Raw genomic sequence first — 13,766 nt, 5'->3', positions numbered from 1 at the left:
CCCGCCGAACCCGCGGCGGCTGTCATCGCTCTCCGCCCGCGTTGCTGGGAAGCCTGTAGGAGGCGCTCAAGCATTGTGTGGGTCACATGACTCCGGCGCCCCGGGAGGCGGGCCCGGCCTCCGCCATGATGGAGAAGGGCAGGAGGCCGCTGACGCCATCTTGCGTGCGGGCACGGGCCGCCGACGCAGCCGCAGTCGTGTGCGGACTGGCAGAGCGAGCCCCACCTGGTCCAACCTCTGCAAATCGGGGCCCCGCGGGCCACGAGCCAGGGAGGGGCGGGCCGAGAGAGGGGACCAGGCTTGGCGACGAACCCAATTGCTTATCACTTTGGACAAGTCATTTGATTTTCTGTGATATAAAATGAAGCGAGCAGAGCAGGAGCGGAGGGGACAAACCATTAAAGGAGCTGAATGGATAATAAGCATTCAGTACACTCAATAATAAAAATGTGTTGCACACTTGACAGAGGGGAGCTGGGAAGGACTCCATCCTGATACTCCATATACTTATCCTTGGCTTTTTCGTTTCAGAAACTGTTACCCAAGGTCCTTGCTCTGGAGTGATCGAATCTGATTAATAACCACAACCAAGGAGCTCTGGTTGCATAACGGTTATGCAATGGACCGCGATCTAAAAAAGTCAGCAGTTTAAAACCACCAGCCGCTCCGCAGGAGAAAGACCAGGCTTTCTACTCCTGTACAGGGTTAAGAGTCCCAGAAACGCACATGGACGGTTCTACCCTGTCCCACAGGGTTGCTTTGGGTTGACATCAACTTGATGACAGTGAGTTTTTTTGTTTGCTTTTTGAAGAACACAGAACAATTTTTGAAACAGAGAAAGGTGCATTTTTATTAGAGGCTAGCCTCAGAGTCCTGGCGATGTAGTGGTTTAAGCACTGGGCTGCTAACCACAAAGCCACCAGCTGCTCTGGAGAAAGAGGCTTTCCACTCCCATAAGCAGTTACAGTCTCAGAAACCTTCAGGGGCGGTTCGACCTTGGCCCAGCGGGCCACTCTGAATGGGAATCCACTCGATGGGAATGAGTCTCAGTGAGTCTCGGAGCATCCTTCCAGAAACTTAGCTGATTGGTGGGTGCTCAACTGATTATAATTTTTCACGTGATGAGGATCCTGGGTTTCTTCTACAAACACTAATTACAGCATTGCATGCTCCTTGCAGATGATCTGTAATTCAGGTCACCCAAACCTTAGATGCCAGACACAATTTAAATGTTGCAGAAGAATTTTATCATCTACTCCTTTGAGATTAATTCAACTAGTTCTTATTGATTATACAATAATGATTGACAAAGCAGAGGGGTCTTGACTGTTGGCTGGGCTCAGATAGCAAGCAGCTAGCATTCCAAGCTCAGGCAGAGCTCTTGGAAGAGGATTGAAAGCAAAAGAAAATGAAATTAATTAGTACTTAAATAGGGCTGACTTAAGCCAAAAAGGATGTGGTCTTGCTCACAACTCACAAAACTGACTTCTGCTGCACATTGATATGATCCCAGCAGATAACCCTGGATCCTCACAAACAGTAGCTACTCTTAAGCTACACCAGATTTCTGCTGCTGTGCCGAGAACAGTCCCCTTTTCACCTTCAGAAAGGAGTCCTGTGTGTGTAGTCGTACCACCAACCAAAATATATACGCAGTTCAAACCTACCAGTCACTCTGCAGGAGAAAGATGAGGCTTTTTGCTCCCATAAAAATTTAGTCTTAGAGTACATTTGATGGCAGTTTTATTTGGCTCACCTTCAAAAATGTTCTTCTGGATGATGTCATGTATTCAACTTTGTGTTAGTCTGGGTAGACTAGAGAAAAAAATCCATAGAAACTCCTGTGTTCAAGAGAGGATATATAAATGGTATATAAAGGGGAATTGAGCATTGAGAAAACATCCCAGCCCAGTCCAGATCAAGTCCATAAGTCCAATATTAGCCCATATGTCTGATACCAATCTATAAATTCCTCTTCAGACTCATGAAACACATGCAATGACACTGAATGCAGGAAGATCACAGGCCAGTATGTGGGAAGTCTTGTGGATCCAGTGGCATAAGCACCTCAAAGCTGGCAGGGGTTTCCACGTGGCTTCTCCAGGTCCAGGTTTCTGGATGCATCAGGGTAGGTCCATGTGGCTTCTCCTCAGGAATGTCTCACAGGAAGTGAGCAGAGGGAGACAGACTCCCACCTCCAAGGAGAAAAACCAGATTTCCCAGAATTCTCAGGAGAAAGCCATGCCCGCACACAAGCTTCATTGGCTATGATCTGATTGACAGACTAGACTCCACCCCTTCACTCTTAATCCTCTCAAGTCCTAAACTGACACCAGATTATGTAACTACCATAAATTTAAGACCGGGGGAAAAAACCCTCACACTCATTGAGTCAATGGTGACTCATAGTATGACTAGGCCAGGAATGAACTGCCCCTGTGTTTTTCTGAGATTGTAACTCTTTACAGTAGAAAGCCTCATCTTTCTCCCTTGGAGCAGCTATGGTTTTGGACTACTGACCTTGTTAACACCCCAACTTGTACCCCACAAGGGTTCCTAAGTCATAATATAGTGCCCCCACCCCCTACCAAAATCAGGGCCATCTGTTTTCTTGTATTTCTCTCTTCTCAGTGCAGCATTATACTTGAACATGCTGCCTCTCTCTACCGATCATGCTAGGATCCAAGTCAGAAATGGCACCACAGGTTTACCTTCTCACATCTCCACACTGACCCGTTGGCTCCAACCGAACGTCTTAAGCTTTCGCTGCATTCTTGTGCAAGCTAGAGATGCTAAACCCAGTGAGTGCTGACCTTCGCAGCAAGCCTGCGGTGTTGCCTGATAATGTGATGATAAGATGAGCAAGAGGAAAATACCAGAAGACACACAAAAGTAGGAAGTTGAAATCAGCACCCACCACAGGTCATGTTCCACTTGGATGGCATGCAACAAAGATCTGTGCTAACTGCAGAAGAGGAAACCCTCCTTACCAAAATAGCCAGCTTCCCCCTCAGGCAATGCCACGAGTTCCCTATTACTAGTTCACACACCAATGTGATTCCTTACCCGAGAAAACAGTCCTGTGTTTCCAGTTTGTAGTCTCACTCAGGAGAGAACAACATGTCGAACCAGGAGGCATACACATTGACAAGACGGCAACCCGGGACTAGAGGAGAGAAAGGAAGTGGCCGTTACAAAACAAGCGATTGTGTGTTCAGCTTCCCTGGCGTCTGTGGTCTCAGGATCAAGTGAGATAACAAATATACACTAAAGGCGAAAGAATGCCACTTCTCAAAAACCACCTGAGTTCAAAAATAAGGGGAACTTTCCTCTGACCCATGTTTCCTAGCGTCCCAATTCTATTGACTGCTCAGGCACGACACATCTCTGCTCTTTCTAAAGTGGACAATGGGATCAAAATCAGATGGCCCCGTGAAAAAGATGGATTGTGTCTATTAATGGAAACTTACTGAAAGTTCAGAAGCTTCTGCTGACTCTGTTTAGAAGCTGGCTGTACCTTCAGTCAGAGATCTGAACTTGGCTGTCAGAAATCCAAGGGCAGATACCAAGTCTTTCCTCTTTGTTTTCCGTCTTAAAAAAAAAAGAAGACGAAGCATTTTATTAGGACATAATCCAGACATCATATCATTCAATAGTTAGTCATATCCAGAAATGCTGTACAATCACTACCACAATCAGTTTCAAAATATTTTTTCCTTTCTTGTACTCCTTGATATCAGCTCCCCATTACCCCCACCTCCCTTGCTGTTCCCCTGCCCAGGGTCCCTTAATCTAGTTACTGTCTCTGTAGAGTCACGCATCCTGGTTCTCCTATACTGAAAAACATACAGAAATACATAGAGAGATTCAAGAAAGCTATCAACAATAACAAAATATAAGACATAAACCCTAGTTTCAAAAAAATATGTATTTTTTAAAAAATAAACAGATCATAGTGTTTAAAAAAGTGCAAATGATAGGGTTTTCATCATTCGATTCAGATTTTTCATTTTAATCTTTTTTCTCTTTACACATCACACCTCCTTAGCACCAAGTCTAACTTACGGTAGCTGTTGTTAACTTGCTAGGTTCCATCGAGTTAGTTGCTCCATGTTGATAGGGACTCGCTGTGCCACAGAATGAACCCCTGCCCGGGCCTGAGCCAGCCATCTGCACTGCTGTGCTTATGATTGAGTCCGTCAATGCAGCCACGGGGTCAATCCCCTTTTTGGAAGGTCTTCCTCTTTATGCTGCCCAAACTGACCCATAGTAGGTTTCCCATAAATGTTAGTTGCTCTGAACTGGGAAAAGTGTTAGTTTGTTTGTTTTGCCTCAAATGACCCCATAAAGGGGACCACACGAGAATATTTATGAGAGGAGTTGGAAACACTTAGTAGCCCCCTGAGGATAAAAGGGCCTGAAGTATGTTCTGTTTTTTCTTGTGCCAACCTGTGATATCCGCTGCTTATCTGGACACACACAGCTTTAATGGAAATTGGCAATTACATCATCCTGTCCAGTAACTTCTAACTATGTGAAAGGGTTCTGTGTAATTGGGATTTTATATACTCGTAAAAGACAATGACATTATTGTTTAATAGACAGTTTCTTGAGCACGTTGATGTTGTTGTTCCCAGCTGCGGGGTCGCCTCCAAGTCATGATGACCTTCCAGATAGCGTAAGGAAACGTGAATCATGGCCCAGCTCTGCGTCATTTCCGTGATCTGTGATGTGACTGAGCCCCGGGCTGGGGCTATGGTGTCAATCCACAGGACCCACCAAACCGAAGAGCTCATCTTCCAGCACCGTGTCAATGGCCCGTCCGTATCCAGAAGGTTGTTTGTGGGCAAATGTTTGGAAGTAGATCCTAATTTGTGTTGCTCTGCAACTTGTTCTCCAGGGGTCTCCTTGCTGCCATTTGAAATACCAGTGGCACAGCTTCTAGCCTCCCTGCAACGTGTAAGCCACCAAACTATGACAATCTGATAGATGGCTGTTGGTTTCGAAAGTAGACTTAAAGATAATAGGGAGCTGGGTGGAGGCGAGATGGGGGACGCAGTGGTTTCTGTTGCAATCAGGACTGGAGTGACCATCGAATCAGCATCGAGACCTCGCACGATCATTGCAAAGAAGTCTATGTCTCAAGGTCTCCACTCCTCCCACTTTGAGAAACTGCTGTGATCATTGGTAGGTGTCCTCGTTGGGCACTGTTGCCGAGTGTATTGACAAGGACTCCAGGAAGTTGCTTTGTTCTCCTGGGGTATATCTGTGATGTGATGTCAGGGGAGCCACCCCTAACAAATCATCACATGCCTGGTAGGCACAACTGTACAGTGATAAAAAGTAAAGATTACAGTACAGTCATCGAAAAGAAGAGAGGTAGAAGAGAGATTGAAATAATGGAGTCAGACACATTTCAAAGTAGCATGCTCACCTCAGCTCCTCTGGGTGGTACAGGGCAGGAGAGGAGAGTAAAATGAAGGAGTCGAGCTGGGGAAGAGTCTTTTTGTACCCCACAATTCCCCCTTTTGTTTTATATATAAAATTCAAAAGAGCCATAGGGGCGAAGTGGTTGTTTTCTACACACTGAAAGTTGTGAAGGCAAATGTAATGACCAAATTATTATAGCCAAAAATTCAGGCTTATGGCAAACATTTTGAATCCAGGCACAGAGGATAAAGTCTCCCTATGCCTATCTGCTATTGGAAGAAGGTACGAGAGGGATTGGATGTCGTGGTGGGAATAAATAGAGCCGATAGGAATGTCTGCTTTTATAGTTGATAGTTGCCGGCCACACAGCAATCATCTATGTGCTTGTAAGAGACAACCTTGAGTCAGCACCAAATACATGGGTAAAGTGGGAAATAATGTCATGAGAATGTGATTAATGAGAGGTCAACACTGAGACACGGAACAGAGATAGAACTGAGACAAAGAACGTGAGTTTAAGAGCGGCTTTATTAGGGTAGGGAAAGAGCTCCCCGGAGGGAAGGGGGAGCCGCGAAAGGGACAGGAGTATCTTGAGCTCCCCGGTAGGTTCCAAGACCCAACAAGTTAGGTCATAAAATTGCACCTGGCAGTGAGGCGGTGGGACTTACACAGGGTCTGAGCCAAGGACGTATGTACTGGTAAGGTGAAGGAGGCTTTTAGTCCTGCAGCTGCAAGACCTTAAGTCAGGATGTCTGTGAATGAATGATCTTGCTAGTTGCAAACTTGCATTTTGGAATGCTGGCGGAAGGGGCTAAGTGGACTTTGTTCAGAGAGATAAGCTCCTCAGAATGCTGGAAGCAGGGGCTTTGATGTCCAGCAGGTCATCCATCCCTCTGAGAGGCTGGGGGAAAGGGCTGCTTGGATGCTGGAAGCAGGGGCTGCAAAGTCCAGCAGGTCATCCATCATTCTGAGAGGGCAGGGGAAGGGGCTGCCTGGTCCGGACCAGGCCTAAAGAATTAGGACTTACCTAAAACTAACAAGGGTGAAGGTCCCCTCCACCTCTCAAAACCTAACCTGCCAGGCTTCTTAGCGTGAGAATAAAGGACTCATCCTTAAACATTATCTTCCCATTCTCTGCTCCCCACAGTGTTTGCTCTATGCACAAAGTTCAAAAGGGCCATGGAAACTGTATGATTTTCCTTCACACGCCTTTGCTTTCTATAGAAGCAACACGTGAGAGCCAGGACAAAAATTATGATTATGAGCAGCACTGTTAGGCTGGAACCCAGGCTATGAGAAATACTTTGAACTCAAGTGTGCAAGTCCAATCCTTCCATGCTATCATATCAGAGCCAGGGGATGCCTCGAGTCTGTTTTTGAATGTATAGAAAATATCCTTTTTTCAGCTGATTAACACCTAAAGAAATGTTTCCCTTAACCCCTTGCAAATGTTTTCTAATCAAATCTCAATTAAGTAAGGTTATATTATGTAGGTAAGGGGTTACACAGAAATCAGTTACATTCCAATCACATTTTAATATTAATTGATAAGTCCAAAATCTTGATCTTTTAGCAAAAGAACAGTCTATTGTAATAGTCACAGTCACTATTGTATAACAAGTTCAGTTTTGATGGAGTCCCAGAGTGCCCCTTAGATAGCATCAGCAATGGAAGAACTATTTCAGCAGGCAGCAATCGCCATTCTCAGGAATCTGTGAGGTCTTCTTGGCGTTTTGGATAACTCCAGTAACAGGACAGGGTCAGGTCACAGCATCAGCTTCTCTCCTTTCTTCTGGGCCTTGCTGGCTGAAGAGGATTCCACCTATCTCCTTTGCCTGTGAAATCATAAACATATAGCCCTCTCTTTGGGGTATCAGCAACCTGGAAACAGAATCATGGTTAAGATTGGGTGGTCTCTTCATCTCTTCCTTGTCCATCTTTCACCAAATGTGGTTGCATCCTTCTAAGGGGAGTCCATCAGCTTTATTCTGCAAAAACATAAATGTATAGTCCTTTCTCCAGGTGATAAATGGACCTGGATCCCAAACATGAATCCCGTCTTCCTGGGACTTCTTAGGATCAGCTTTCTCTGTAGAAGTGAAAATCTGTTTACCTGCCCTAATTTTGTAGCAAGCTTTTAGCAAGGAGAAGAATTTTTCAGTTAAAATGACCAAATGAAAATTTTCACAAATAGGATTTCTCTTCTCCCCCTTCTGTTTTAACCATAGAGATTTTACAGCTCTGCTAGCAATCTCAGTTAACTTGCTAGGTTTTGAACCAGTAAAACTAGTTAGATAGACTTCATTGTTATGTAAATGTCGGCTCCCAGCTCTGAGAATCAAGAGAGCTGACTAATTGTGAGAACTTCTTACCACACTCAGGATGATTTGCAACACCGAAAAAATTATTAATAAATTTGTTCAGCTGTTCTTGAAGTAACTTACTAAAGAGACGTTTTTTCCCTCCAAGTTTACCAGTAGGTTTACAGGCTCAATTAAGCCACATTGCCTTTCAGGTTCTTTATACTGTAGGATTTTACAATCTTGCAATATTTTGATCTGGTTAATTTCACTCATTCCTTCCAAGCTAGATTTGGAGGAAGTTAGTGGAGCAGGTCTTAGGCAGTTATGGATGCCTTAAGGAAATGACCCAATAGCCAGAGCTTACAAACCGTTTTTCCTCCAATTTCTAATTCCATGGGGGAGGTGCTGTTGTTTCCCCACAATAGCATTCCAAAAGACCCTTTGTTTTAACTCTAGAAATGCAAGGAAGCAAACATTGGCGTCAGCAATCGTTCTACTTTATTTCAGATTTTATCACTGCCTTAATTTCTTTTTCATAATCCTGATCAATAATTCCATGACCATCAGAACACTTTGAGAATATCGGTTGGACTTTCCTAATAAACGTCCTATAGTTCTTTTAAACAGTGGACCCCAAGTTCAGCTCTTAATAATTTCTGGTTTGATCACAGCTTTTAACTTTCCTTCACAACTTTGAATAACTCCAGTATCAATTTGAATTCCTTGAGTACTTAGGTTAAAACTTCCTGATAAAAACTGTATTACTCTTTCAATAACAGGTTCCTGCTTTTTAGAATCCACAAACTCCTGTGAAGGCTTCTGAGCCTTTTCTTGGTTATTCAAACTTACTGCAGCGAGAACAGAGGCTGGGCCTTTGCAAGTTTGGTTAGGTCTGGTCTCCTGCTGTGAGGCTGGGGAATACCTTATAGGAATGTAGTCAGGCTGGTAGCAGAGACAGTAATCATCTGAAGGCTTGACTGAGGCTGACAGATACACTTCTAGAAGACAGACTCACTCCCATGCTCAGCATATGGGCCTCTTCTCCTGACATGGCAGCAGGCCTTCCTCAGAGGGTGCGATTCAAGAGAGAGAGAGAAACCAGTTCCTTTCTGAGTCTAGTCATCTACATTGTATTATTCATTGTGAGTCACCAAGTCTGTCCTCTGGCCAAGGAGAGGACAATTAGGTGCATCCTCTTGAAAAGAGGAGTATAGAAAATTTATGAACATATTTCAAAATCACCACTGAAGGGGCAGTGACTTATTTAATATGGCTCTTCAAGCCAAAGTCACTGGCTTGTGGGGGAAACCAGCCCCTCACACTATCATGGGTCCGGTAAGTGCAATTGTATGGTTATGATATATAAAGATTATACTAAAGTCATAGAGAACAAGAGAGATAGAAGAGAAGGTAAAATAATGGAGTCAGACACATTTCATGGTAGCATGCTCACCTCCTGGACAGCCATGATCTCAGCAGCCAGGTCCACACACAGCGCAATTAGAGGAGATGGGGAAGAGAGAGAGTACAAACCAAGGCTTATATATCTTTGGGGGGCATGCAAGCCACCTAATTACAGTAAAGACATACATACAGGAAGGGGCTGTACTATAGGTAATACAGTAATGGGATGGGGATGATCTAGGGGTGTACACGCTATAGGAAGTGGAGGAATTAAGGGCACGCATGTGACAAGATGGGTGGATCCTAAATTCATGGTGGCGGAGAGACTTGGTGAGCTGGAGACTTGGTTTATTCTAAGCTTTCAGAGGAAGCAATTCACTGTCCCTAACAGCAGGGAATGAGCCCCATCTACAGTGGGACAGACAATAGGGTCTGCTTGCTCCGGATGGCTGATGCCTTCAGGGAAATAACTTTGACAATAATTTACCATTAGTTGTAAGCAGTGCCCTAAGTCTGGCATATATTTGGGGGAGAGAAGCTGGGAAAAAGTCTTGTGTCCCACACTGACTCTCACCAGACAGCCTTTCCCTGCCTGGCTCTGGTAAGTAGGTTGGGGAAGACACTGAAACAACTCACATGAGAGAAATTGCAATCAGGATTCCCAGGAGTATCCTCCTGCTGTACGTATATAAAATGAGCCCTGTGAGAAGCGGGGGAGGGGACAGGAATCTCATTACCAGCAAGAGCCAGGAGTGGAGTGTGCCTTCTGGACCCGAGATCCCTGTGCAGTGAACCTCCTGGATTCAGATGACATCTACAACAGTAGAGGAGCAACAAGAGAACCCGGAGCAAGAGCCTGGAACAGAGTGATGAACTTCCCAAACCAGGGAGCAAGTAACGCCCAGAGCTGTTGTGCAGAAGAATGGCTTGTGCAGCAGGGTGCCTCTGGGCACTTACTTGGGAAGTTGGATTTGCTTGAAGACCCACTGAAGTGGAAACTGAGTGCTTTGGGCTGAGACTGACTGGAGGGGGTGCCTCTGGGCACTTCACTAAGGAAGCTGGGTTTGCTGACCCCTGGAGCTTCAGCTGAATGCCTTCGGGATGAGTGTTAGTCCAGGTAGACTAGAGAAACAAATCCAGGGAGACTCTTATGTGTATAAGAAAGAAGTTTTTATATAAGAGCAATTTCAATATTGAGGAAACATCCCAGTCCAGTCCAGTCCAGATCAAATCCATAAGTCTGATATTAGCCCATGTGTCTGATACCAATCTATAAATTCCTCTCCAGACTCACAAAACACATGCAATGACGCCGAATACTGGAAGCTCACAGGCCAGTGGGTTGGAACTCTTGTGGATCCAGTGGCGTTGTAAGCATCTCAGCGGAGGCAGGGATCTCCACACGGTTCCTTCAGCTCCAAAACTCTGACTGCCTCCGGGTAGCTTCCTGTGGCTTCCCTTCAGAAATGTCTTGTAGGGAGTGAGCCTGTGTCCCGCCTCCAGGGAGCTATTTAACTCTTTGCCCTGCAATCAGGCTGCGACCTTCTGGACAGGTTAAACTCCGCCCCCACCCCACCCCTTCACTCAGAAGTCTCTCACAAATTGACAGCAGATTATATAACTACCGCACTGAGGCTGATAGCCAAGTGGGCATGTATTAGATTTGACAGACCTTTGTAAAATGGCCTGCTAAATGACTCAATCCTGAGTTTTCCTCACTGGCATGACAGCGTGTTCACTTCCTTCAAACACCCTTTGATCATGAGTTTGGTCTGTGAGGTCTGCGTCGCCATCCAGGTGCACATCAGGACTCAGAGCGAGAGAAAACAGAGAGCACTGAGGAGGCCTGTGCAAGCACGCTTACCCATGATGCACTTCTCCAAGCCACTCCTATGACGTCGTGCGACATGTCCAGGTAACTCTGTAGAATTCTGCAGACTAATCTCAAGAAATAAGACACTCACTCTGTTACTGCACATTTGCCAAAGTCTCTTAGCATCCTCTGGACAAGGATCTGGAAGAAAAAAGACTCTGGCATAGTTTTGCACGGAAATGGCAACTATTTCTATACTATTGGAGCTTCCCAGTTGATGTATCTGGGTATTGCTCCCAGCTTTGGACGACAGAATCAATGTGCACTGACGGTGACACCATGGACCTCCTATCGATCAAGCTAGCTCCCAACCCTGCCTCCTGGCCCTAGCGTCTTTACCTCAGCTGACTCAAGTATTACCAACTGACTGCATTTCTTCTCTGCTCTATATTTTGGATGGAAGTTTTAAAAACGTGAATTAATACGTGTCTTAGTGAAGCACGACTTCATAAAACACTCGTTGGATCCTGTGTTAATCCGGGTAGACTAGAGAAACAAATCTAGGGGGCTCAGATGTGTGTAGGAGAGAGCTTTATATAAAAGAGTAATTGTCTAGTAAGAAAACATCCCAGCCCAGTCCAGATTAAGCCCATAAGTCCGATATTAGTCCATATGTCCGATACCAATCTATAAAGTCCTCTTCAGACTCACACAACACATGCAATGATGCCGAATGCAGGAAGATCAAAGCCCAGTGGTTGGAAGGTCTTATGGATCCAGTGGTGGTGGAAGCATCTCAGCGCTAGCGTGGGTCATTACGTGGCTCCTCCAGCTCCAGAACTCTGGCTCCATCAGTGGAGCTCCATGTGTCTTGTCATCAGGGATATCAAGCAGACAGAGTGTATCCCACCTCCTGGGAGGAATACAGGAGTTCCCAGAATCCTCAGGAGAAGGCCATGCCCACACGGAGACCTCATTGGCTATGACCAGATTGACAGGCTAGACTCCACCCCTTTGCAAGTTGACAGGAGATTATGTAACTGCCACAGATCCTAAATATTAAAACACTGAAAGGTAGCCCCTATTGTTAGAACCTATCAAGTTGGTTCCTACTAATATGCAGAACAAAACAACGCCCAGTCCTGCACCATCCTCAAATCATTGTTATGTTTGAGCCCATTGTTTCTGCCACCGTGTCAATGCATCTCTGAATATCGTTCTCTTTTTCACTGAACCTCTACTTTACCAAGCATAATTTCAGAGTTGTCCCTCCTGATATGATGTCTGAAGACCTGAAATGTCCTGCCATCCTTGCTTCTAAGGAACATTTTGGCTTTGTTTCTTCCGTGTCATATTCTGTTCATTCTTCTGGAAGCCTGTGGTTTATTCAAAATTCTTTACCATGATTCAAAGGCATCAGTTCTTCATCAGTTTTCCTTATTCACTATTAAATAGGCATGGTCTGACTTACCCTCAAGGCCAAACTATTTACAAGTCTGACATAAGTGGCTACCATAGCACCATAAGATTTTTTTAAAGAAAGGAATAGAGGATAACAAAATGAACCATGGTGCAGGGATGCAGAATCTAGTTCATTTACTGATCAAGTGAAAACAGGCTTCAAATCCCCAAGACAAGGATTCAAATATACCAACCATCACGGCGATGTACAGGACTAAGCAGTGCTTCATTTGTTCTACATAAGGTCACCCTAAGGTTTCAGGGGACAAGGAACTGCCAGAAATTCAAGGCAGATTCAAAAAGGATGTGAAGCAAGGGATATCATTGCTGATGCCAGTTGGATCTTACCTAAAAGCACAGACTACCAGAAAGGTGTTTACCTGTGTTTTATTGACTATGCAAAGGATCATGACAAATTATGGCTAACATTGCAAATTAGGAATTCCAGAACACTGAATTGTGCCCATACAGGACCTGTACATAGGCAAAGCAGCAGTTGTTTGAACAGACCACATGGATACAGAATGGTTTGAAATCAAGAATGATGTCTGTCAAGGTTATACTCTATCTGTACGCTGAGCAAATAATCTGAGAAGCTGTACTCACCAAAGGAAAATGTGGCATCAAGATTAGAGGAAGATGCAATAGCAGCCTGCCATATGTGAATAACGCCATTGTGGCTGCTGAAAGGGAGGCGGACTTGAAGCACCGATGGTTGAAGATCAAAGACTATCACCTTCAGTATGGATTACACCTGCACAGAAAGAAACTGAAAAGTCTCACACTTGATCAATAAGCAGCATGACGATAAACAGAGAAATTTACAGGATTTCATTTGACTTAAATCAACACCCATGAAAATAGCAGGCAAGAAAACAAATGACATAGTGCCTTGGGCACATCTATTGCACCTGATGTCTTTAACGTGTTACAAGCAAAGATGTCCCCTTGAAGACTGAGCGTCTCCTGACCCAAACCACGGTATTTTCGATTGCCCGCTATCCCTGTGAAAGGTGGCCAATGACTAAGGAAGACTGAACAGGAATTGCTGCCTCTGGACTGTGGAGTTGGCCAAGGATATCAACTCTACCACGGACTGCTGCCAGAAGCACAAATGGATCTGTCTGGAAAGTACAGCCAGAATGCTTCTTAGACGGGACAATGGTGAGACTTTGTCTTACTTACTTTGGACATGTGATCAGGGGGGAATCATTCCTGGAGAAGGACATCATGCTTGGTAAAGATTTAGAAATGGTCGACCGAAAAAGAGGAGGGCCATCATTGAGACGGATTGACGTCGCGGCTGCAACAATGGGTTCAACCACAGCAACAATTGTGAGCATGGCCGGGAACTG

At 44.9% G+C, this 13,766-nt stretch overlaps 1 protein-coding gene across 1 annotated transcript in view; it reads right to left on the bottom strand.

The window, feature by feature from the left end:
- Nucleotides 1-1,846, bottom strand: part of GALC (galactosylceramidase) — a 50,062-nt gene extending 48,216 nt beyond the window's left edge. The window contains exon 1 of the mRNA XM_045288048.1: nt 1,757-1,846. Coding sequence (XP_045143983.1) covers nt 1,757-1,786 — 30 coding nt within the window. The 5' untranslated portion in view covers nt 1,787-1,846. The remainder of the gene's footprint in view (nt 1-1,756) is intronic.
- Nucleotides 1,847-13,766: the final 11,920 nt, after the last annotated feature.

The sequence above is a fragment of the Echinops telfairi genome, unplaced genomic scaffold (genome assembly GCF_000313985.2).
Source record: "Echinops telfairi isolate 266 unplaced genomic scaffold, ASM31398v2 ScPeMD7_18;HRSCAF=68, whole genome shotgun sequence".
NCBI lineage: Eukaryota > Metazoa > Chordata > Mammalia > Afrosoricida > Tenrecidae > Echinops > Echinops telfairi.
This window is presented reverse-complemented; position numbering and strand designations above follow the sequence as displayed.